The sequence below is a fragment of the Siphateles boraxobius genome, unplaced genomic scaffold (genome assembly GCF_051911475.1).
Source record: "Siphateles boraxobius isolate OS27281-9 unplaced genomic scaffold, OSU_SipBor_1 12, whole genome shotgun sequence".
Taxonomy (NCBI): domain Eukaryota; kingdom Metazoa; phylum Chordata; class Actinopteri; order Cypriniformes; family Leuciscidae; genus Siphateles; species Siphateles boraxobius.
The window spans coordinates 13,773,344-13,797,985 of NW_027508722.1; the positions used below are offsets into that span (position 1 = coordinate 13,773,344).

The window sequence follows — 24,642 nt, forward strand, 5'->3', positions numbered from 1 at the left end:
AAACTCGTTTTCAAAAACTTGCGCTTTGAAACTTACTTCAAAGTTTCCATTCTCAGGCCACCAAAACGCGGTTGGCGTGTAAATGAAATGAATGGCCAGAAAAAAGCTTTAAAAGCTTGCTGTTTTCTGTTGAAAACGGTGTTGTGTAAGTGGCCCTTATGTTAATAACTAATGATTTTCACAATTAAAATTAATCAGTTAAAAAATTAAGCTATAGACAATGAGTTTCTTCTCAATCTTTGTTGCATTAATTTCCTATTATCCTATTATGAAAGACCACGTAATTTGCTCATTAGCTTCACATTGAATGTTACCACAACAAAGCTTGGCAGCAACAACTGGAATATCCTATTGCTTGCTGTTAATATGATACAAATAAATGTACAAAAATTTACTTTTTAAAATATTCTTAATGTATGTGTTCCTGATCTGCTCTTAACTTTATAAGTTAAGGATAAAACACATAACGCATTAAACACATTTCTTACCTATGAAAATTTTTTAAACTTAATATGAAATGTACGACGAAAAATGTGTGTGATGTATCAAAACAAAACAACCTGAATTATTCTGTTTATTCTGCCAACTCCCCCGCCATATCTACATTTAAAATGATTTGCTAATGTGACCTTAAATATTCAATATATATATATATATATATATATATATATATATATATATATATATATAGTCAATATTTTACATCTAAAGTGTTTGGCTGAAATTAAAGTTTGGGATCCCCTGCCCTTGGGAAATGTCTGTAAACCTTTCGGTCTCTAGAAGCCATCCAGAATGGCGAGGGACTCGACAGAGAGTTGACATATTCATCAGCCTGTTAATCAGTCATGGCTGAATCACAGCAAGTGTGAGTTGTATTTTAAGTCTGTGCGGGGCTTCCGAGTTTCCTCGCTGTTGAATTAAATGCTGTTGTATTGAGTCACTTTGCCTCCCTCTACCGCCCTCCAAAACGCATACTCACTCATCATGTTACACGGGTGCCCCCGAGAGGGTGGTGTCCTGTCAAAAAAACACCCGTGCTCGCCAGAAGGAACGAAAACAAGAAGAGGTAGAAGCAAAACGGAAATCCAGTTGGGAGGGGTTCAGCCCGGAAGATAGATGGGGAGGCATGTTGCTGCTAGTAACGGCTGAGAGTGGGGATGGCGCTAATGTGGCGTGCGATTAGCTGTGTGCCGCGGCTAAGAAAAGACAAGCAGATCTGGACTTGCGTTATCTATTTAACATAAGTACGCTTATTTGCACTCGTCTGTTTCAGTCGCTGTCTTCACCAGCTCTGTGTTTGGTCTTTTTTTTCTTACTGATGTTACTCATTCACCCATCCATCTTTATAGTGATTTTTATCCGTTTATCCTCTTGCCGTCTTTGATTGATCCTTCTTAATCTATTTCTTATATATGTTTATTCTAGGGTTTGGATTAGAGTTGCAAGTTATTAACATTGTGAAACTAAAAAATTTTTTTGTTTTTCAAGACTGCACAACCTGGAAATATCAGGGAATTTCAAAAGTGTGGTTTACAGCACTGGAAAAGTAATAAAAAATGTATAAAATCTATGAATAAAATAATTGAAACTTTGAAACCTTTTCTGTCATTCAGATAATTTTATATGCAGTTATCCAAAGGAAAACTTTAATCCGTTTTAGTGCATTTAAAGAATACATTTTAGGTTTAGGTTTCCCATGCTTTTGGAAATATCGAGGAATTTATAAATAAATTAATACAATCTTAAAAGGTCACAGAAAATTATGTAAATTACCATATTGTTTCCGCTAATCCGGTCTGTTTTAAAAAGGAAAAATATTAAAACTTCATGGAAATTTCAGACTGATTTCAAATAATGCTCGTCTATGAAGTGATTGCAATCTCTAATGAAAAAAAATAAAAAAAATACTTATCCCGTACTCTAGAATGGTAAAAGTTATGGAAACTCATAGCTCAAAATGATTGAGATTACTGATCTTACTTATTTAGCTTATACCAAATTTACTGATACTAAGCATTGGACAGAAACTATGATCAACACCATAAAGTTTTGTAAGCTTGTTTGTGTGCTCTGCACCTTCATGTGTGTTATGGTGTAGTGTTTTACAGGTAGGCCGACTCTCTGACCGTTTGTGGATGGTGTGCATTAGTGTTCCAGTGTATCTAATTGAAGAATCACACGTCTCAGCATTTTTCTTGCATGTGTGTGTTGCGGGTACTGTAACGTAATAGTGAGACTGCGTGTGTATCTCGCGCTTTGAGTGGGGTGGTGTGTGTAACTGAATAAACGGGTAAGAGTCGGTGAGTGTATGTGTTTCATATGCTGTAACACAGGAGTGAGACTGTGTGTTTATTTTTGGCTCAGTGCGAGCGTGTCGATGGCTGCCGATGCGTCGCAAAGGAAAGCTCTGAGATACCAGCAAACCCTGGTCAGTCACTGTCTTTCTGTGCCTCTTTCTCTCTCCCGTTGTTTTGTTGTCTTACGCCGAGGAGTTTCGCTGTCTTGCTGTTGGTGGGTGGCTTGGTGAGGCTTGTCGTGGTCAGTCGGGTCTGTTCTAACCTAGAAACGCTTGTCTGCCCAAAATACGACTCTTTAAATAATGGGTCTCAAAGTATTTCACTTCACTAGCCTCGGCTTTAATTGATTTTCCATTCTATTCTTAGTGGCGACCCACATGGAGCTCACTGGGCTGTTCTAGCACAACTCATGTATAGGTATGAGAATTGTCGTAACCTGTGTCAACACCCTGCTGATTAAAGGCAATATGTCTTGTAAAATCCCATTAGTGTCAATGCTGTGGATTTGTGCTTCCTTATCAGATGGCAGAGAAACCATGCTTGTGTGTTCTACTTTCCACCTTTTTGCGTGTTTAATGCGTCTCTGTCATTTTATGATTTCTTTAGGCAGCTTCCAGTTGGAACATTTTCTGTCCAAAATCTGTTTACTGGATCTCTGCAGGTCATTCGGGGCGGAAAAGGTCTCATGTTTCTGAAGATTCTGTAAAATATCTGAATGCCCTTGAGGATTATTCGTAGAATTGCTTAACTAAGCAGATGTGCGGACCAAACCTCGTGATTTGTGCATATTCGTGCTTACCTACGCAGTACATCTCTGCTGCTATATGCTAGCAGAAACCTGAGCATGCAGGTTAAATATACGCCTAGCCCTCTCTGTTGGGCTGCTCTCGGTGGCTGCTATACGGCCAAGAGGAACGTATGGTCAGCTGTTCAGGTGCATTAAGCTATTTGTTAGAGTTTGGTTCCATTGGATAGATTATTTGGAAGGCCTAAAGATTGTATTAAAGTAAAAGGAAATCGATTGAACTCGAAAGGTCAAGTGTCAAAAGCAAGCGCGAGAGAATAGTCGTAAATGTGGTGTGTGAGAAAGTGAGACGAGGGAGGCGAAAGAGCGTCAATTCTTTAGCTGTCAGTTTTGCACTGTCACAAGTCATTAAGTTCCCACACACAAACTCCCCTCAACCTTCCCTTTCTCCACCTGTCTTCCTCTCTTCTCTCACTCACAAGTTCCCAAATCGATTTTGCTCTTCTGCTGCACAATATGGGAAGTTCGCCAGAGCCGAGAGCTTTTTTTAACCTCTGTAAATTTTACGCATAAACGCATTACTGCCCATGCTGTCCCATTTCTGTCTGTCTCGCATACGCAGGAGATTCCTGTAGGGAAAATGATCCAGTCAAAGAAAAACTCGATCAGTAGCCCTATTCATAGGCTTTATGTGAATGTTTACCTCTGTAATCAGATTTAATATGCTGTTACCATGTTGCTGCTGATTTTTTCACACAAGACATTACAAGTGTGTGTGTAGTCAGATTTTGCAAACTTGAAGAGATAATTCATGTATAAAAGAACATTCGGTTATCATTTACTCATCCTCATGCCATTCCCAGAACTGTATGACTTTCTTTCTCATGCAGATATTTTGAAAAATGTTGGTAACCAAACATCGTATAGACAAAAAAATGTGCTTTATATGATGAACGGATTGAATTTAGGCTTTTATTCACATTCAAACATTCGACGCACACATCAGTTGTGGTAAACGGAAGCTCAAGCATTCGCATCATGTTTGAGCTTCTGCAAGAACCAATGAGGTTCATTCTCGTGTTACGCACCACGTTTGAGCTTTGAACCAATGCGCTTCTGTTTATATTCGCTGATCAATGTTTATATGTAAATAAAAACCTAAATTCAATCTGTTCATCATATAAAGTAATTACGTCTCTTCCGAAAATTTGGCCTAACCCCTCAATTCATATGGATTAGTTTTACGATCTCTTTATGAACTTTTTGAAGTGTCAAAGTGATAGTTGCGTAACTGTCAATGGAGAGACAGAAACCTGTCAGATTCCATTTAAAAAATATCTTCTTTTTTGTGTTCATAAGATGAATGACACGAGGGTGAGTAAATGATGACAATTTTCAGTTTTTGATGAATTAAGAATTGTTTAAAAAAAATTACCCATTTTATATTCCACAGAAAGAAAGTAACTCAAAGTAAATGGTGACAGAATTTTATTTTTTTGGGGTTAACTATCCCTTTAGTTAGGGAATGAAGGGATAGTTCACCCAAAATAAAAAATTCTATCATTCTTTACATCCAAACCTTTGTGGCTTTCTTCTTTGGAACAGATAAGACATTGGAATCCCACTTACTTTCATTATATGAACAAAAACACTTTTCAAATGATCTTTTTATGTGTTCCACTGAAGAACGTAACTCATACAGGTTTGGAAAAAAATTATTCAAAACTACGCAAGGGAAAAATTGTGATGGGAAAAAAATTAGGAAAAAAGGAAAAATTATACTGTTGCTAAGCTTTTGCGTTCACGTTTTGTGATGGATATAAAGTGGGAGGAGTTATATTTAAAAACTTTTCCCTCAGAAACTGCGCGACTGTGACAAAACATTTGTATTCTCGCACAAAACTATTGCGTTTCCCTGAGAAACTTTGCTTGCGAAAGCACTGAAATATAGCTTTTCCTCTCACATCATTTCCATAACAAAAGTAAACGCAAAAGTTTAGCGAGAGAGCGCAAATGCATTGAAACACAATTTTCCTCTCATCTAATTTTTTTTCACCATGCCCCTTTAGGGGATCCGTACCGAACAGTTTCTGTGAGGGTCAGGTTTAGAGTTGGAGGATGGAAAATATAATTTGCTTGGTGTAAAAGAAAAGAAGTCAATGGAAAGTTTCCACTACGATGGGAAAACCAGTGTGTGAATGCTCTTAGATGATCGGTGTATTCGTTTACAGCAGTGTTTGCTTATACTAATGTTAACAGCACTACGTGTTGTTTTTAATAGTCACAGTTAAGTGATTTCACTTCCAGGTCATACAGCTGCCGATGACCCTTCTTTAGCACAGAGGCCTCTGGGAGTCTGACTGCTGAATGACAGCAATGAACAGACTGAGAGTGAAATGGCGAGAGTGGAGGAAGTGTGCAGGAGATAAAAGGGTTGTTGTGTTTGAACCTTTACTTCATAATTGGGCAGAAATGCAAATAATAATGTTTTGATGATGAGTTAGCATATTCCTGAGGTTCTGAGAATTGCAGACTACAGAATTCTGCAATATCGAAATCCAAGCAAGTTTGCAAACCAACTACTTTTGCTTAAGGTTTTGTGGAACTTTTTAATAACTTCATGTAATTATTGAGCATTGATTAAATGCTTTACTGATCAGTACTTTAATGTACTTTCAAAAATGGATGCTGTGTGAAAATACACATAGCATCTTATTTAAATGACTATCATCTAATAAATCTGTTCAGCATTAGATAGTCTTGCGTAGCCTGGTTTTTGACCATCGACACAAAGTCTGGTCCACTTCTTTTATGTGCTGTTTTAAGGGTGGGTAAATTGTTGATAAGCTGGTCTTAAAAAAACTTGCACAGCACTGTCTGCTTCACAGAAAACACAGAATAAATGTGCCTGAATATGTTACCTCATAATAAGAATTTCTATTTGTCCAAAGTAATAAAACTGATTATTTTAAGGACAAATCCTAATATGCAATTCTGTGCAGTGTTTTCTTCTAATATCTTTCTGATTCAATGCCAGTAACTTGGCTGATAACATGGGAAGTTTTAGCCAATTCAGTCATTACTTCTTTATAAACTTGACAATCTGAATCCAGTTTATGCATTTGTTTTCAGATGGACTGGCAAAAACTTTTGCACTCCTGGAATTTGCTTTAATCTGAAACTGTCCAGTTAGATTAGAGCAGTCTATGTTAATGAAAGGACAGTGTAGAGGTGAAACGAAACGTTAGAGATGTCACTTCACATCACAAAGCTGATGAGCAGCATAAAACCGCACGCATCAATCAACACCATTAATGCAGGTTTAACTGAATTCAACTTAAGCACAGACGACAATGAATGAAATGATGCAGACAACGCTTGCACGTCCAGATATCTGCAGTCTGACCGCCAGACAGGATTAGGAAATTACAGCCCTGTGAATTAATAGCTGCTGACAGCCCACTGTCAACCACAAGTGCTCTGCATTATGGGTAATGTGGTTTACTGATGTGTTAACCTACAGGACACCTCCTATAAGGCAGATACAGTTACTAATATTGAATATTTTGGAAGGTGAAAAGGAGAAGGAAAAGAGGAACCGAGGAACATAGCAGGCGAAAGAAAATGAAGACCGGAACAGACTGACTGACAATAAAAGAGCAAGATGATAAGGGAGCCCATCAACACTTTTGAGACTGTTCTGAATTATGATCAGATTCTGGTGAGGTTAAACATTATTATATTTCTTCTTTTTTCTCAGCTTAAACATTTAGTTTATACTTACCAAATACTGTAGTGTTCAATTTTATAACTCTTAAATGGAAACTTGGGATGAAGGTTAATCTATATTCTAGTATTTTCACAGAATTTAATTCCTTTTTTTCTTTCTTGGTGCTTTCAGTTAAAATTACTGCTTTAACAAACAAAAACAATAAACAGCCATGCATATCAAAATATATGTATAAGTTAATTTGTTCATTATGTCAACTACTAATACCAAATTTAAATATATCAACACTAAATAATAATTAACATTATCACGTATTAATATTAATGCTATTATATTAATATACCAATAATATGTGCTATTTTTAAGTTGAAATGTTTGTGCATAGATGCCGATCCCGTGTGTGGCTGGAATGGCTGAGCACCCACGGAAAGACACGAGATATTCTCCATTCATTTTAACCAATCAAAAAAATCGATTGCTAATCCCCCTTCAAACGAAAGCAAGAGCTCCCTCATTTGAAACTGTAATAATATCATATTGGCAAAAATGATTTTGCAAACGCTCTATTTTTTGCTTGTTCCTTGGAGATTGCAAATGTTTCTATTTACAATGTGCTTTTGCAGCGGTGAGCAATGTAGCCAATCACAGACATGTTTGTTTATCTCTTGAATGCAATGGCCAATCAGAGGTGTTTAATTTAGTCCGAAGTAGCCGATTTCTGCACGCTCGCAAATCCTCTCATTAAGAAACGAAGGATGTTAGTAACTAAGAGATTTATTGTTCAGTGTAGACAACTTTATTGATCATAACGGAACTTTGTGAGATTGCGATTAACTGAGATGAGTGACGGCTTTTTAGTGATTAATAAGGGATCGCTCTTTGCGTGCTTTCGAGTATTTGGTTGATAATGTATTTCCACTTGAAAGTTTCCAAGTTTTCTTTTTTTTAGGTGATTGTAAAGGTCTTGTCTATGTGGAATGGTATTCGTAAGAGTGAATATCAAAAGACGAATTGTGGGATGAAGTGTGGGCTCCCTCCTGCAGAAACATAAATCTGTGACTGTTAATTATTATTTAGATACTGTATGACCAGTGTGTCTTGATCTCCTGATCAGTCTGTCAGTCAATGGGTCAGATTATATTATTATACTTACACACACGCTTATACACACACACTGACCAGCATAACTGTGTTTTAATTAACTCTCAAAGTCACTATGTCCTTCAATGCTTACGTCTGTTAGCAACTTTTACTCTCTCTGCTCAGCCTGTCTTCCTGTCTGTCTTACTCTCTCTTGAATTTTTTATTTTTTTGTCTCAAATCCTCCAATCTATTATATAGTCAAATTCAAATCGTTTTAAAGAATCATTTTATTAATTTCAGTTGTCTGGCGAAGACATCATCTGATCCGTGCGTTTGTCAGGCCCAATGAGTTTCAGGCCACGGTTGTAAAGTTAAGCCTTCACTGTGAAAATCGGTTAGAGGAATGAGGAAAACAGGTGTTTGAGAGAGAAAGAGAGCGAGAGAGAATATGTTGTCCTAAAGTAAATGTTTTTCTGTCCTGGAACAGTCTCTCTCACGCTGTCATCCTGTATCAGTGTACTGACTTTTTGGAAAATTGAAGAGTCAGTGATAGAGTCAGCCTTGGGTCCTCTCTATATCTGACGCAAACTCTAGTATCTTATCACTGTAATGTAATAGATGAGAAAGGAATTAAAAGACAAAGTTTGTAAAATATTTTATTCAGTATACTTCTTATTCTGTCAGGTTTTTTCACTCCGGGTTTTAGTTAAATCATCGTGTGTGTGTGTGTGTGTGTGTGTGTTCAGGTGTAGTGTATAAATGCTGCTGGATAGTGTGAGATGCTCTGTGGAAGAATGTAAAATCTCTAAACAGTATGTTCAAGACAGCAGCTTCACAAGAGGTGGGTTTGCATTAGTCTCTATTATAGATGCATTTTATAAAATTCAGCATTCTTGTTCACAGTCATTTGTTTCATAACCCTTATTAATTAGGGTTAATCTGTATTTTAAGGGGACATCGTTAAATTGTACTTTACTTAACTACTGAGTAATATTAATTAAATACATGTACTTACCATAGAGTTGTGGTTAGGGTTTGGTTTCTGTTTTTACTAGAGTAAGTACATGTAGGAACGTGTAACTACGTCACCTTAAAATAAAGTTTCACCCTAACTTTAATGAATATATTAATAATCATAATATTTAAGATTATATATATATGCTTACATAGACATTTGTAGACAATATTTTGCGAAAGCACAAATATACGGTTTATTTGTATATTGTATATATACATATACGGTATATACACACACACTTAACAGATCATTATTTAATGTACTTTCCTCAGTATTTAATTATATCTTCATACCTTAGTTGCAATTAACATAGATTGTCTGAGTCTGACTACTGGTTTATTATATAATAATTGTTAACGAATAGATTATTTCGTTTAAATCGCTGTCAATTGCTAGTGAAAGAGAATGACTTTAATTTGTGTTGAAATTAATATACATTCTGGCCCACATTTTCCGTGCTATTACAACTTCCAGAAAAGTTCAAAATTCTACATTTGGATAAAATTTTAAGTAATAAAGAACCCTTTATTTTACATGTAACTTAATTGTATAATTTAGCTATCATGTCTTAATGATTAAATAATTGTTTCGTTGACTGATAAAGCTATTGAGTTTTTTTAAAATGAGTTAAATCCCCAAATGTTTGTTGGCCTTTCATGGTGTCATTAATTTAATTCTAACATGCTTTTATTCATTTACATATTTATTTATCACATTTTACATATTGAACTAAATATATCAAATGAATATTATGAGTCGTACTTTTATATTGAGCATTTCTTGTTTTTGAGTGTGCATGAGGGGGCTGAATCTGATCCCTTCAGTCTCGCACCATGTGGGGTCTGTGCTGCTCCAGAATGTGTGTATGGAGGCGTGTGTGTTCGGTGTAATGGAAGGAAGGAGAAAAATGTCTTTGTGGATCACTTCCTCCTTTACTGGCCAATAGCCAGAGTGTGCTCTATCCTGATGGACAGCTCAATATTTGTGCATTTGTATACTTGTGTAGTCACAATGATATCAGAATTGATTATTATTATTTTTATATGGCCTCCATTTAGTTTCCAATGCCCACATTCAATGTTCAAGTCAATTTCCGATGGACAAAATCAAGTCTCGCATTACTTTTTTTTTTCCTCGTTCAATAAGCCACTCGGATATACATCACAATAGGGAAGAAAAATTGGAAGCAATTTCTGGTCCATGCCGACTTGAATCTGTTCTTTCTTTCTTCCGGGGTGTTTGCAATTTTCTTTGGTCGTGCAATATAGTTGTACAGTTTGAGGGCTACATTTTCGGGGTGAATCTAGTGTGTCGGTGCACTGTATGATTGAGAGTATCTCGGGGGAGCGCTTTTTCCATTCTGCCCTGTTCGACAGCCTGACTATTTCTGTCTGACACATACAAATGACTGTAACTCACCACCACACACACTTACATTGATTCACTTCACATTCCTACTTCTACAAGTATTCTCATGCACACAATCACACTGAACTAATGAGCACTCTGAAAGTTACGTGAAATCAGGACTTCTGTGTAACATCAAAGGATTTTTCACTACTGAATTGCAATATCTATGTCATCAAGACTATTTACACACATTTTTAGTTTCGCATTCTCACTGCAGTAACACCAGATATGACCTCCATTGACTTTCTTCACTTTGCTGATCAATGGAAGTGCCATGTTGTCATTTCTGTTCTTGGTAGAAAACCACGTTCTGTCTTTTTCAGCTGTACGGGGAATACCGGGAGCAGCTGGGTAATGTTGCCAGACGGGAGGCCACACATCTGTTGACTGAAAGGCAACGGAAGAGGCATGCCGGCAATGCCAAGGGAACCAGGAGAGGCCTTGGCCGAGCACATCATGCCAGCCTGGATGTGGGGCCCATGACACCAGGTTTAAGCCCCTCCTCCTCTATAAAGAAGCCACGCCCCTATTCCAAATGCCAGGGTGTGTGACAAAAAAAACTTTCATTCTGGTTACCTAAAAATTACATGCACTGTTCTAAAGTGCAGATAAAATATGCAGTGTGAATAGCCATTAGAATGTGTTTGCTTTGCAGATTGTCTGGGCCGTATGCAGAGGTATATGGTGACAAAGCTGGGGGAGGACTGGATCTTCTTGGTTCTATTGGGTCTCACTATGGCTCTGGTTAGCTGGAGCATGGACTATGCCAGTGCCAAGAGCCTCCAAGGTACATCACAGTATATGCCTTTTTGGTGACACTTAGGGTGCTTTTACACTAGCACTTTTGGTGCGGACCCACCAACTGTGCCCGAATCTACCTAAAAGGTTGGTCTGGGTTACAGTTCGAATGAACTCCGTTACGGTTTGCTGCTGATTTGAATGCAGTTGTACTAAATCGCGGAAGTGAAACGCTATTGATACCGTATGATTCAATAGTACTGTGTTTTTCTGTGTTCTCTTACTCTTTCACTTTCCTGACAAATGTGGCTGAAGCACTGCAAGCAGAGAGAATAAATATCTCATTTGTGCTCATTTTTAGCAGAAATAGACTCCCACCGCCTTTAAGCTGCAGTCCGTAACGTTTTCTTGTGTTTAAAATGCACAAAATGTATATAATAAGCGAGTACATCATGAATCCATTTTCGAAAACGTGTTTTTGTCTTATCCTGAATCACTACAGTACACCTATAATAAGTACAGTATATGTAAATGTTTGTTTATGTATGAATGACGAATTGCATAATCCAGCGATCTTTTGCTGATAATTAAACGTGAATTTCCAACACTGTAACAATACAAAGCGTTTTGAAAGTTACACTTCAATGATACACTATGACACCACGTAACAATCAAATGAAGTTTAAACACAATAAAGGATATAAACCACACATTCGCTTTTGGATAAGTGTCCAAGTATCTTGTGAAATGGCAATAGGGTCCAAAATCAAAAGTCATCACTGGTCAACTTTGCCCAAAGGACCCTAGTTATGGCATCTCTGATTTCGCAAGACCGCCAATTCTAAGAAAAACTAATTTTCGGAGCTGAAGGGAGGACACCACCTCAGAGAGCCAATTACTGATTATGTGAACATACACTGAGTTCCATCTCTTAAGGATAATTCTCTTGGCAATTGACGTGCCAAAATGAAATAATAAAGGTACCGTTTGCAATTCACAGTGACTTATACTGTAATAAACATTAATCATGCCATGCTCTGAATAATCAGAAATAATCAGAAAAATCTGAATTAGTTATACAAATTAAACATTATATTAATTATTACAGTATATACAGTATATGCATTAAAATCTGTACAAACAGAAAAATGTACAAAAATTTTCTCTTTAAGGGTGCACACCTTGTCACTGGGGAAGTACTCAAATGTGCCTTAATTATTCCTAAAGGGTGGATATTTGTACCCTAATTCTAATTCTGACTGAATGAAGTATAATCCATTACATTTAGTCAATACCCACTTTAATTTGTCGTGCCATTTCTTATAATGTCTTATAATACTTTACTATAATACTACTATTTTATTGCAAATGTTGTTTGCTAAATATCTTGGGTGACAATTTGCATTACGAACACCCCATTACAGGCTTATACCTATATTTACTGGCATCAAATATTACCATTTGTTTGAAGGAGTTTAAATAATTAACCCTGTAAAGCCTGACATGAAATAATAGTCCACATTTCCTGAATAGTTGGAATAAGTCACATTCTAAGAAATGGAAGTCTATTGAACATTTAGACAAAATCTTGCATATGAAAGTTTGCATATGTTATCATGCTTTATGGTGCATATAGGAAGATATAGGAGAATATGGAGAAAAAAAAGTTCAATTTAATTCAGAGGCCCAAACTGACCAAAAATACTGACTGAAATTGAAGCAGTTGCTGATATTAATATAGCCAAAATGTAAGATGAATGAGGTCTTTATAACAGTATAGCAGACCGTTTACATAAAATGCTTATAAATATCAGTAGTCGCTCTATATCTTCCAATAATATGTCTTGGTAAGATGATATTTAAATGCTTAGTTTTATGATCAAAGCTCTGTAGTTTTTATTGTCGGGGTCAAAACATAAAATGTAACGCTATAATGATTGAGAGATCAACAAATAAATGTTCCTCAAAACCTTGATGCGTCATATTTGATACTTGCATTTTACATTTAATAGTTTTCTAAAATTGATGAATGGATGATCAAGTAAACCTAAGTGTTTCAGTCCAGTAAGTATTCATCTTAAAATATCGCTAACAATATATTCTTCTGTTTACTTTATGAAAATCAGTAAAGATTTCACAGCAAAAAGATGTGCAAGATGATTTGTAGGTGAATCGTTTTAAAATACTGTATATTAAATGGCTTTTTACTTGCTAAAAAAAGTATAAACTCTCATTCAGATGACAGAAGGCATGTACAGTAGAAGATAGTTTTTGATCATTTAGGCCTTATAAATGTGTGCATTAAATATGATACAGTAGGCTTTACAGGGTTAATAGTTATTAATGAAAGTCTTTAATACCTTTTAACTGAGATGGTAATTGTATGAAATTACATCTTTCTGTTGTACTTGTAACCCTGTTAATCAGATAACAAATATTGGTCAAAAACATTATTTTATTTTTTATATTAAACTTCTTTCCTTCCCCCCTTATACTGTGGGACCTGATCAAATGAAAAGTGTCCTAGAACTTTTCTTCTACCTCTCTCTCTAACAGCATATAAGTGGATGTATGGAGAGCTGAAAGGGAATGTGGCTCTGCAGTATCTGGCCTGGGTCTCATATCCCATCATCCTCATCGTGTTTGCATCCCTTTTCTGTCATCTGGTCGCTCCACAAGCTATAGGTATGCTTTTATTTCATTCCTGCTTTTATTTCCCTATATTCTTTCTTTTTATCTCTGTCCTTCCACAATTCTATTGGCATCTCTGTTCACGGTGTCACCAATCCATGAGGCCTTTTTTCTCTGTTCTGTCATCTGTTTTTTGCTATTGTACTTTATATTCAATCTTTGTCTTGTTTTTGTCCTCAATCCTTCTCAAGCACCCACAATACATCAAATCTTCCTACCCGCTTTCCAAAATGTGATCATCATGGTCTCGTTTTCTCTTGCTTTCTCTCGCCTCTCCATCTACAGTTGTTTTGATAGCTTTCTCATGTGCCCCACATCAGACTTCAGGATATACAGCAATCTTTTTCATCTTTAATAATCGCTGTGACAGGATCTACACTCCGTGTAAAATGATGTTTGTGTTTTTATAGATTAATTTCACGCGCTCTCTTTTATCTGTTCCTCAGGCTCTGGGATCCCTGAACTCAAGACCATCCTCAGAGGTGTGGTGTTAAAGGAGTATCTGACACTCAAAGCTTTTGTGGCTAAAGTCATTGGTCTTACGGCTGGACTGGGCAGTGGAATGCCCATCGGGAAGGAGGTGGACCGCTTCTACTTATTTTATTATATTTTTATATATAAATGTAAAACATTTAATTTAAATATGTAGATTGTTTTATAAGTTAATAATTTTTTTTTTTACTGTAACAAAGATTAACTTTATGAAGATTCTGTCTGTCTGTATAATTCTATGTATCTATCTATCTATCTATCTATCTATCTATCTATCTGTCTTTCTATTTAATTGTCTCTATCTATTTGTCTATCTGTCTGTCTATCTATATACCTATCTATCTATCTGTCTGTCTGTATAATTGTATCTATCTATTTATCTGGCTGGCTGTCTATATAATTCTATCTACCTATATAATTGTCTCTATCTGTCTGTCCGTCCATCATCCATCTATCTGTCTTCAGTGTCTGTCTGTCTGTCTGTCTCTCTGTCTATATAATTGTATGTATCTGTCTATCTCTGTCTATATATTTTTTTCTGTCTGTCTATATAATTGTATCTATCTATCTATCTATCTGTCTGTCTGTATAATTGTATCTATCTATCTATCTGTCTGTCTGTCTATATAATTGTATATATCTGTCTATCTGTCTGTCTGTCTATATAATTGTATCTATCTATCTATCTGTCTGTCTGTATAATTGTATCTATCTATCTGTCTGTCTGTCTATATAATTGTCTCTATCTGTCTGTCCGTCCATCATCCATCTATCTGTCTTCAGTGTCTGTCTGTCTGTCTCTCTGTCTATATAATTGTATGTATCTGTCTATCTCTGTCTATATATTTTTTTCTGTCTGTCTATATAATTGTATCTATCTATCTATCTATCTGTCTGTCTGTATAATTGTATCTATCTATCTGTCTGTCTGTCTATATAATTGTGTATATCTGTCTATCTATCTATCTGTCTGTCTGTATAATTGTATCTATCTGTCTGTCTATATAATTGTATTGATCTGTCTATCTCTCTATCTCTATCTGTCTGTCTGTCTATATAATTGTATCTATCTGTCTATCTCTCTATCTATCTGTCTGTCTGTATAATTGTATCTATCTGTCTGTCTATATAATTGTATCTATCTGTCTATCTATCTGTCTGTCTGTATAATTGTATCTATCTGTCTATCTCTCTATCTTTCTGTCTGTATAATTGTATCTATCTATTTATCTGGCTGTCTGTCTATATAATTCTATCTATCTATATAATTGTCTCTATCTGTCTGTCCGTCCATCATCTATCTATCTATCTATCTATCTATCTATCTATCTATCTATCTGCAGTATCTGTCTGCCTGTCTGTCTCTCTGTCTATATAATTGTATGTATCTATCTATCTCTGTCTATATAATTTTTATCTGTCTGTCTATATAATTGTATATACTCTATCTGTCTATCTGTCTGTCTGTCTGTCTGTCTGTCTGTATAATTGTATCTATCTGTCTGTCTGTCTATATAATTGTATCTATCTGTCTATCTGTCTGTCTGTCTGTATAATTGTATCTATCTGTCTATCCCTCTATCTGTCTGTCTGTATAATTGTATCTATCTATCTGTCTGTCTGTCTATATAATTGTATCTATCTGTCGGTCTCTCTATCTATCTGTATGTCTATCTATCTATCTGTCTGTCTGTATAATTGTATCTATCTGTCAATCTCTCTATCTATCTATCTATCTTCAGTATCTGTCTGCCTGTCTGTCTCTCTGTCTATATAATTGTATCTATCTGTCTGTCTATATAATTGTATATATCTGTCTATCTCTCTGTCTGTCTGTCTATATAATTGTATCTATCTGTCTGTCTATATAATTGTATTGATCTGTCTATCTCTCTATCTCTATCTGTCTGTCTGTCTATATAATTGTATCTATCTGTCTATCTCTCTATCTATCTGTCTGTCTGTATAATTGTATCTATCTGTCTGTCTATATAATTGTATCTATCTGTCTATCTATCTGTCTGTCTGTATAATTGTATCTATCTGTCTATCTCTCTATCTTTCTGTCTGTATAATTGTATCTATCTATTTATCTGGCTGTCTGTCTATATAATTCTATCTATCTATATAATTGTCTCTATCTGTCTGTCCGTCCATCATCTATCTATCTATCTATCTATCTATCTGCAGTATCTGTCTGCCTGTCTGTCTCTCTGTCTATATAATTGTATGTATCTATCTATCTCTGTCTATATAATTTTTATCTGTCTGTCTATATAATTGTATATACTCTATCTGTCTATCTGTCTGTCTGTCTGTCTGTCTGTATAATTGTATCTATCTGTCTGTCTGTCTATATAATTGTATCTATCTGTCTATCTGTCTGTCTGTCTGTATAATTGTATCTATCTGTCTATCCCTCTATCTGTCTGTCTGTATAATTGTATCTATCTATCTATCTGTCTGTCTGTCTATATAATTGTATCTATCTGTCGGTCTCTCTATCTATCTGTATGTCTATCTATCTATCTGTCTGTCTGTATAATTGTATCTATCTGTCAATCTCTCTATCTATCTATCTATCTTCAGTATCTGTCTGCCTGTCTGTCTCTCTGTCTATATAATTGTATCTATCTGTCTGTCTATATAATTGTATATATCTGTCTATCTCTCTGTCTGTCTGTCTGTCTATATAATTGTATCTATCTGTCTATCTCTCTATCTATCTGTCTGTCTGTATAATTGTATATATCCGTCTGTCTCTCTATCTCTCTATCTATCTATCTATCTATCTGTCTGTCTGTCTATATAATTGTATCTATCTGTCTGTCTATCTATCTATCTGTCTGTCTGTATAATTGTATCTATCTGTCTGTCTCTCTATCTCTCTATCTATCTATCTGTCTGTCTCTCTATCTATCTATCTGTCTGTCTGTCTATATAATTGCATCTATCTGTCTGTCTATCTATCTGTCTATATAATTGTATCTATATGTCTGTCTATTTATCTATCTGTCTGTCTGTATAATTGTATCTATCTGTCTATCTCTCTATCTGTCTGTCTGTATAATTGTATCTATCTGTCTGTCTCTCTATCTGTCTGTCTATATAATTGTATCTATCTGTCTGTCTATTTATCTGTCTGTCTGTATAATTGTATCTATCTGTCTATCTCTCTATCTGTCTGTCTGTATGATTGTATCTATTTGTCTGTCTCTCTATCTCTCTATCTATCTGTCTGTCTGTCTATATAATTGTATCTATATGTCTGTCTCTCTATCTATCTGTCTGTCTGTCAGTCAGTCTATCTTTCTGTCTGTCATTAGTTCAGATATCCTGCTAACTGGTTGAACTAATTTTCACTTATTGCAGCTCTTTGTTGAATTCAGAGAAATTAATATACAGTACGTTATTCTTCTGCTGCATTTTTATTGATTAATAAGCTCCATTAAATCCTCAGGGTCCTTTTGTGCATATTGCCAGTATATGTGCAGCAGTGCTGAGCAGAGTCATGTCCATCTTCACTGGTGTGTATGAGGTAAAAATCAGCCCCATGAGCTTTGTGTGTGTGTGTGTGTGTGTGTGTGTGTGTGTGTGTGTGTGTGTGTGTGTGTGTGTGTGTGTGTGTGTGTGTGTGTGTGTGTGTGTGTGTGTGTGTGTGGCATTAATATGTGAGTTACTCTACCGAAGCTGCTGACCTTAATTGCTGATCTAGGATCAAGTTTCTTCTCATTGGCATATAAATTCCCTCAACCACCACGAGTTATTTTATGAGTCAACAGATGCCAAAACTGGTCTCTGATCAACAGTTAAGAACTGCTTTAGAATGTTATACTCAGTTTAATATTACAATCTGTGTGCGTGTCTGAAGTTTATGAATTTAAATATATTCTAGAGACATACTAATTGCATATTTCTCTGCTCTCATTCCCTGTATCCTCATCTTATCCCAGTCTCATTGTCTCTTCCCTAATACCTCATTATTTTCGTCTGTCTGTAATAATAGTGATGGTATTTTTTGGCATGCGTCTTGAATGTGTGTGTCCTGATGCTGTTATTTTAACCCCACCCAAATCACCCAGAATAGTGCCCATGTTCAGGATCTGCTGGTGTGTGCCTGTGCAGTGGGAGTGGCCACCTGTTTCGCCGCCCCAGTGGGAGGCAAGTCACGCCCACTTTTACCCAGCATGCATTGCGTTGTACCATGTATATGCACTCTCCATCAGAGTTCAAAACATAATATTTATTCCTCTCTCATCTCCTTTCTCTTGTTTAGTGTGTTTCTGCTTAGTTGGTATGTGTGTAACGCTTTGGTTTGCCTTTTGTTACGACATTGAACGAATTCACAAAATCTTTTATTCACTTAATCTTTTCGTTTTTCCTTTGCCCTTTATTTCTCCTTCCATTCGGCTGTACGCTTTCTTCTTATTTCTCTTTCATCTTTACTTCTCTCTCCCTCCCACGCAATGTACCCGCTGACATTCCAAATCTATTCTTCTTTACATCCCTTCATCTCCCTCCCTTCTAACACCCTTGTTCTCCTTTTTGCTTTCACCTCTCTCTCTCTCTCTCTCTCTCTCTCTCTCTCTCTCTCTCTCTCTCTCTCTCTCTCTCTCCTGTCTTGGTGTCAGTAGAACCCCTATGGTTACACAGACATACTGACAGTAGGATGTGCTGTTGGGGTGGGCTGCTGTTTCGGGACTCCTCTTGGAGGTAAATAAATCTCCTCTTCTTTCTGTCCCTGTTGATTTCAGTTCATTTTCCTTCTCCTTAAGCCTGATGCCTGCTGAATAATTAACCTAATCAACTCATCACAGTTAAAAGCACCCGCGTGTTATAAATTCATATGCTGTGCATGTTTTATGTATCTTAAACAGTGTGTATACTCTAAGGAGACCATGACAAAGAGTGTGCTAAAACATTTAAGTACTTTTAGAGAGTGAAATTGTGAATGTAAATTCCTTTTGAGCTTGCATAACTTAAATTAAATAAATTTAAGATCTTGTTGAGATCTTTGATGATGATAAAATACTTAGCTTAAAGGAGACATGAAATGCATTTTCAGACCTTTATATTATGTTTCTGGAGGTTAGCTTATAACATACGCAAAGTTTTTAGCACCAAAAAGTTCAAATATTTGTCAAAATTACCTCGTTCCATCCTAATTTGAAATGCCATTCCTTAAATCTTAAGTTAATGCCCACTGCCATGACTTTAAATGGTGTGAAATGACACAAACAAACTAAACTTTTGTTGTTTAATTTCTCGGGCACTTTGTTAAAAATAAACTTCAGCCATGTATTTCTAATCTACTTTGATCTTTTGAAAGAGGATTTTCACAGCCATGAGAAAACCTCCTTGATTTACATACGCATGCTGAGCGTGTAGAGGAAAATCGTGATGTCACGATTCCACCGATACTTTGTAGAGTAACCTCTTATATTGTGTAAATATCAAGGACGTTGTGATTTTCCATTTCATGACCCCTTTAACATCCAGAAAGAACTATAAGCGGGAGCTTTTGAAAGCAGGCGTCTATCATCAGATCCGTCTATCAGTGGATACATAAGGGATCCGCTGATAGAAGCCTGCTTTTAGACGCTCCCGTGTGTATCTGTGTGAAGACAACTTGTTTTTGAAGCGTTGATCATTGTAGCAATCACAGACATATTTTTTGAGCGTGTGAACGCAATGGCCAACCAGAGGTGTTTTAAAATCCATTCAAAATGCTAGAGAGAAATGCTGGTATCGTCACATTTTTTAAAATTCAGTACCGACTTGGTACCGACGTTGGTACTTTTGACAACACTAGTTTGAATCCCTTGTGGAACATGCCCAGACTGCAAGAGGTACCGTGCCCAGAAATTATCCAAACGTTGCTTCTGTTCCAGACATTGCTTAAAATAAATGCAGTGCATTTATACAATAAAATTGTGTTTTGTGCTTTTGAGATTAACACTGTAGAGTCTTTGGCTGTTTAGTGTGATGCACTTTGATCTGCTTGCTGTGATTATTCACGCTGTTTTTATTGTGCTTGCTCTGCTTAAAATACGGTGCCTTCGGACTGAGCTTGGCCCTGCATTGCTGCTTGCAGCTATATTTTTAAGTTATTGTTTGTTAAAGGGATACTCCACCAGTTTTTCTTATTAAACTATGTTATTCCCTTAACTAAGACGAGTTGATACATACCTCTCTCGTCTCAGTGCGTGCACTATATCGCTCTGTATTGCCGCAAAACTATGTTAGCACTTAGCTTAGCCCATGCATTAAATATGGGCCAAGCAGAGAAGCGACCAAACACTTCCACGTTTTCCCTATGTAAACACAGTTACTCGAGTAGTGTAACTTGACCTGGGCTGGTGACACAAAATAAACCGTTGCGCTTTTCTAAGCGTTTAAAATTGATGACTATATTGTATGGCGGAATACCATAACAAGTGCTTTTGAGCACTTCGACTTGGCGCAATAATATCTTCACTCGTGAAAAGTCCTCTTACCGGCTCCCGCTTCCTCTCCCCCTCCCTCTGACATTTCCGTCAATACAACCAACGTGACATGCGCCAGCAGTAGTAGTTCGAGCGGAGTTGACGAAGTAACAGGTTGTTGGAAGCTAGTTTGTGTACAATAATGGTTAAAGCGTGCATCGTAAAGGGTTGTGAAAATAAGGAGAATGTACATAATGCTGTCATTTTTCACCGAATTCCAACACACCACATACAGCGGAGAGCTTGGTTAGCTGCTTTGAACAAGAATCCCAAAACACCATTGATGACTCTGAAGAAGTGGCGTGTTTGCTCCGAACATTTCACAAAGGAGGACTATACCTGCACAGGAACACGCCTAAAGGATGAGGCTACACCAACAATATTCAGATCACTTACACAAGAAAGAGGATCATCACCCAACGCTGTAAGTGTACTTTTGCATGGTATTTAGTTGTCCTGGAAGTGTCAGTAACCTTAGCTGAGTAACATATCTGTGAAATCAGTGCGCTTCTGAGACAGGAAATAAAAAGTTACTGTTTTATTTAGATAAGGACTGAGCTCAGAAAGAAACATGTAGTATAAGCCTTAAACCGTATAACTCAACCAAGCTCTCCGCTGAATGTGGTGTGTTGGAATTCGGTGAAAAATGACAGCACTATGTACATTCTCCTTATTTTCACAACCCTTTACGATGCACGCTTTAACCATTATTGTACACAAACTAGCTTCCAACAACCTGTTACTTCGTCAACTCCGCTCGAACTACTACTACCGGCGCATGTCACGTTGGTTGTATTGACGGAAATGTCAGAGGGAGGGGGAGAGGAAGCGGGAGCCGGTAAGAGGACTTTTCACGAGTGAAGATATTATTGCGCCAAGTCGAAGTGCTCAAAAGCACTTGTTATGGTATTCCGCCATACAATATAGTCATCAATTTTAAACGCTTAGAAAAGCGCAACGGTTTATTTTGTGTCACCAGCCCAGGTCAAGTTACACTACTCGAGTAACTGTGTTTACATAGTGAAAACGTGGAAGTGTTTGATCGCTTCTCTGCTTGGCCCATATTTAATGCATGGGCTAAGCTAAGTGCTAACATAGTTTTGCGGCAATACAGAGCGATATAGTGCACGCACTGAGACGAGAGAGGTATGTATCAACTCGTCTTAGTTAAGGGAATAACATAGTTTAATAAGAAAAACTGGTGGAGTATCCCTTTAACAATCTAATTATTCATATATTATTATTTATTAAATATTATTCATTGATTGTTGTTATTACTTTTCACCTCTCTTACACCCTTCTGTTCACTCTCTGAATTTCTTTCTCTGCTGTTATTTAACTTTCTTTTTTCATCTATATTTATTCTCGCTCTCTCTGTCTCCCAGGTGTGTTGTTCAGTATTGAGGTCACGTCAACATATTTTGCAGTGAGGAATTACTGGAGAGGATATTTCGCTGCCACATTCAGTGCCTTCATATTCCGAGTGCTGTCTGTGTGGAACAAAGATTCTGGTGAGACGCACACACAAGCAGATGTGATAAATGAATAATAAATTAATTTCATGGTATATGTCAAGCTGTCCACTGCTTACTGATCTCTATAAATAAAATACATTATTCAACAATTTGTTCTGGTCCTCAATTTTGATAAGCCAAGGAGTGTTCCAAAAGTGCTGATATACAATATAAACACTCTGTGTTTGCAGCATTCTTTGTATCACTCTGTGTTTGCAGTCTGTGTTTTAGGGTCGGGGATGTTTGCGGGTTACATTGTTACACTATTAGATAAGTGACTCACTGAATCATTCACTCTGCAGATTAATTTAGAATAATTGGGTGTTTCATTCATCAATGAAACACCACTATAGTGTGTTGCTTGGAGATGCCAAGTTTTATTTTTATTTGTATTTTTTTTAAAATGTATTATTGTGTTTAAAATGTAAATTACTCATAATTAACTTGTTTATTGAACTATTTCAAGTATAAAAGAAATATCACAAATTCAATCAAATACAAATTCAATAATGTTGTTATGAATATCAGCACTGATCCGTGCTCTTGATTGTGTGATTTTGCTTGAATATGATTTAAGTGTTGTTTTTTCCCCACAGTCACGATAACAGCTTTGTTTCGTACAAATTTCCGTATGGACTTCCCTTTTGACCTGCAGGAACTGCCAGCTTTTGCAATAATCGGGTGTGTATGTGAGTTAGTGTATGTGCATGTATTGTATACTTGTGTAAACATCATACATGCGTTCTTACACCCCTAAAAAAAACCTTTACCTTAAATGTAGCATTGATAGAAAATGTTTTGTAAAATTGTGGTTTCTTTAAATAGATGTTGCCATTTTTGTTCCTTAGCTGATAAATTTCTCTGTGTGTGTGTGTGTGTGTGTGTGTGTGTGTGTGTGTGTGTGTGTGTGTGTGTGTGTGTGTGTGTGTGTGTGTGTGTGTAGGATCTCATGTGGGTTTCTAGGGGCGTTCTTTGTCTATCTTAACAGACAAGTTGTTCTGATCATGAGGAGACAGACGGCTCTTACGCGCTTTCTTACAAAACAGCAAGTCACCAATTACACATGAATACTCTTTTTAGATAAACTGTTTTTACATAATTAATATTAAATACATTTTTTTTTACTGTTCTATACTCATTTATTATTCTGCTATTTCACTTTTATTGCAAATGAATAAAAATCAAAACATGATTAGAACACGCCATCACAGTGGTATTTAATTACATCTGTGTGTGTTTGTTTTTTTGTAGTCGCTTGATTTACCCTGGTGCTGTGACACTAATTATATCCTCCCTCACATTTCCTCCGGGCTTCGGCCAGTTCATGGCTGGAGAGGTGTGTATTTACTTTTTAAGTAGACGTCCATAGAGCAGTGTTGCTCAAAGTTAACCAGTTTCCTTTGTTTACAAGAGCTAATTTTTTAAAACAGCCTTTGAACATGCACCAAATTATTGGTGTAATAGTGTTGCTTTAAAATGGATCTTTTAAAAGTGCACTCAGTAAGGTTTTTGTTATGTTTCACTTGCTTGTTTATCTTTGTAGTTTGTATCTGTTGTGTATGTACTGTATATTATTTTCATTTAGATTTGCTTTTATGTTTATGCTATAAAGCGCATCTAGCACTGGCATTTTTTCACATTCTTATCCTTATTGCTGTTATCCATGGAACCTCATACATGACACACCTGAGAAAAAAATTGATATCATGGACACAAATGAACAATTGAAGACAACTTGTTAATTTATGGCCATGCTTTATTAATTTGTTCTCGTTTTAGTTAAGTCATTAGCCACGTTGTACTAATTTATTCCCTAACTTTAATTTAGATAAATTGTGGCCACAATATCTGGTTTTCCCCCACATCATGTTCGGGTCCTCTTAATTATTGGATGCATTTGAAATGACTGGTCATGTGACCCAAACATGGCGGCATCCATAAAGGGGTGACCCACTCAATGTAGAAAAATCTTTTTTTAGACAAATGCCTAGATTCTTCATCTCATGCGAGTATTCATCATATTACGGATATTTGCTGTTCATTATGTTTAAAACTAGTAATTAGCAAAAAATGACTGAGTGCCCCTTTAAATAGAGATTAATATCCTTACACAGTTCCAACACCATTCTATAATAGTAAAGGTTTTCACTTTCTGAATGTCAACTTTATTTGAAGCTAGTTTATTGAGCTACAACATTTCCATTAAAGAGCTGCAATAGAGGAAGAAAGCGTGGAGTCTCTGTTTAATGTTTCTCTTTTGTCACACAGCTGATGCCCAGAGAGTGCATTAATTCACTATTTGATAACTTCACCTGGACAAAGATCTGGGGTTTACCGGCCCCTCCCGGATTGGGTCGCTCTGCTGCCTGGCTACACCCACAAGTCAGCGTCTTCGTCATCCTCCTCCTCTTCTTTGTCATGAAGGTGCTCGTCTGTTGT

The 24,642-nt window shown here is 36.5% G+C and overlaps 1 protein-coding gene across 4 annotated transcripts in view; it reads left to right on the forward strand.

The window, feature by feature from the left end:
* The first annotated feature begins 2,353 nt into the window (after positions 1 to 2,353).
* clcn1b (chloride channel, voltage-sensitive 1b) overlaps positions 2,354 to 24,642 on the forward strand; it is a 32,546-nt gene continuing 10,257 nt past the window's right edge. The window contains exons 1-12 of one of the 4 annotated variants that reach the window (XM_077208432.1): positions 2,354 to 2,428; positions 10,607 to 10,826; positions 10,939 to 11,070; positions 13,578 to 13,706; positions 14,159 to 14,292; positions 17,665 to 17,742; positions 18,839 to 18,917; positions 22,075 to 22,200; positions 22,800 to 22,884; positions 23,147 to 23,248; positions 23,455 to 23,539; positions 24,472 to 24,627. In XM_077208432.1, the coding sequence (XP_077064547.1) occupies positions 2,378 to 2,428; positions 10,607 to 10,826; positions 10,939 to 11,070; positions 13,578 to 13,706; positions 14,159 to 14,292; positions 17,665 to 17,742; positions 18,839 to 18,917; positions 22,075 to 22,200; positions 22,800 to 22,884; positions 23,147 to 23,248; positions 23,455 to 23,539; positions 24,472 to 24,627 (1,377 nt within the window). In that variant the 5' untranslated portion in view covers positions 2,354 to 2,377. Of the gene's footprint in view, positions 2,429 to 6,605; positions 6,764 to 8,601; positions 8,697 to 10,606; positions 10,827 to 10,938; positions 11,071 to 13,577; positions 13,707 to 14,158; positions 14,293 to 17,664; positions 17,743 to 18,286; positions 18,366 to 18,838; positions 18,918 to 22,074; positions 22,201 to 22,799; positions 22,885 to 23,146; positions 23,249 to 23,454; positions 23,540 to 24,471; positions 24,628 to 24,642 lie in introns of those variants that run through there. The other 3 variants (XM_077208413.1, XM_077208403.1, XM_077208423.1) reach the window with 3 other exon arrangements.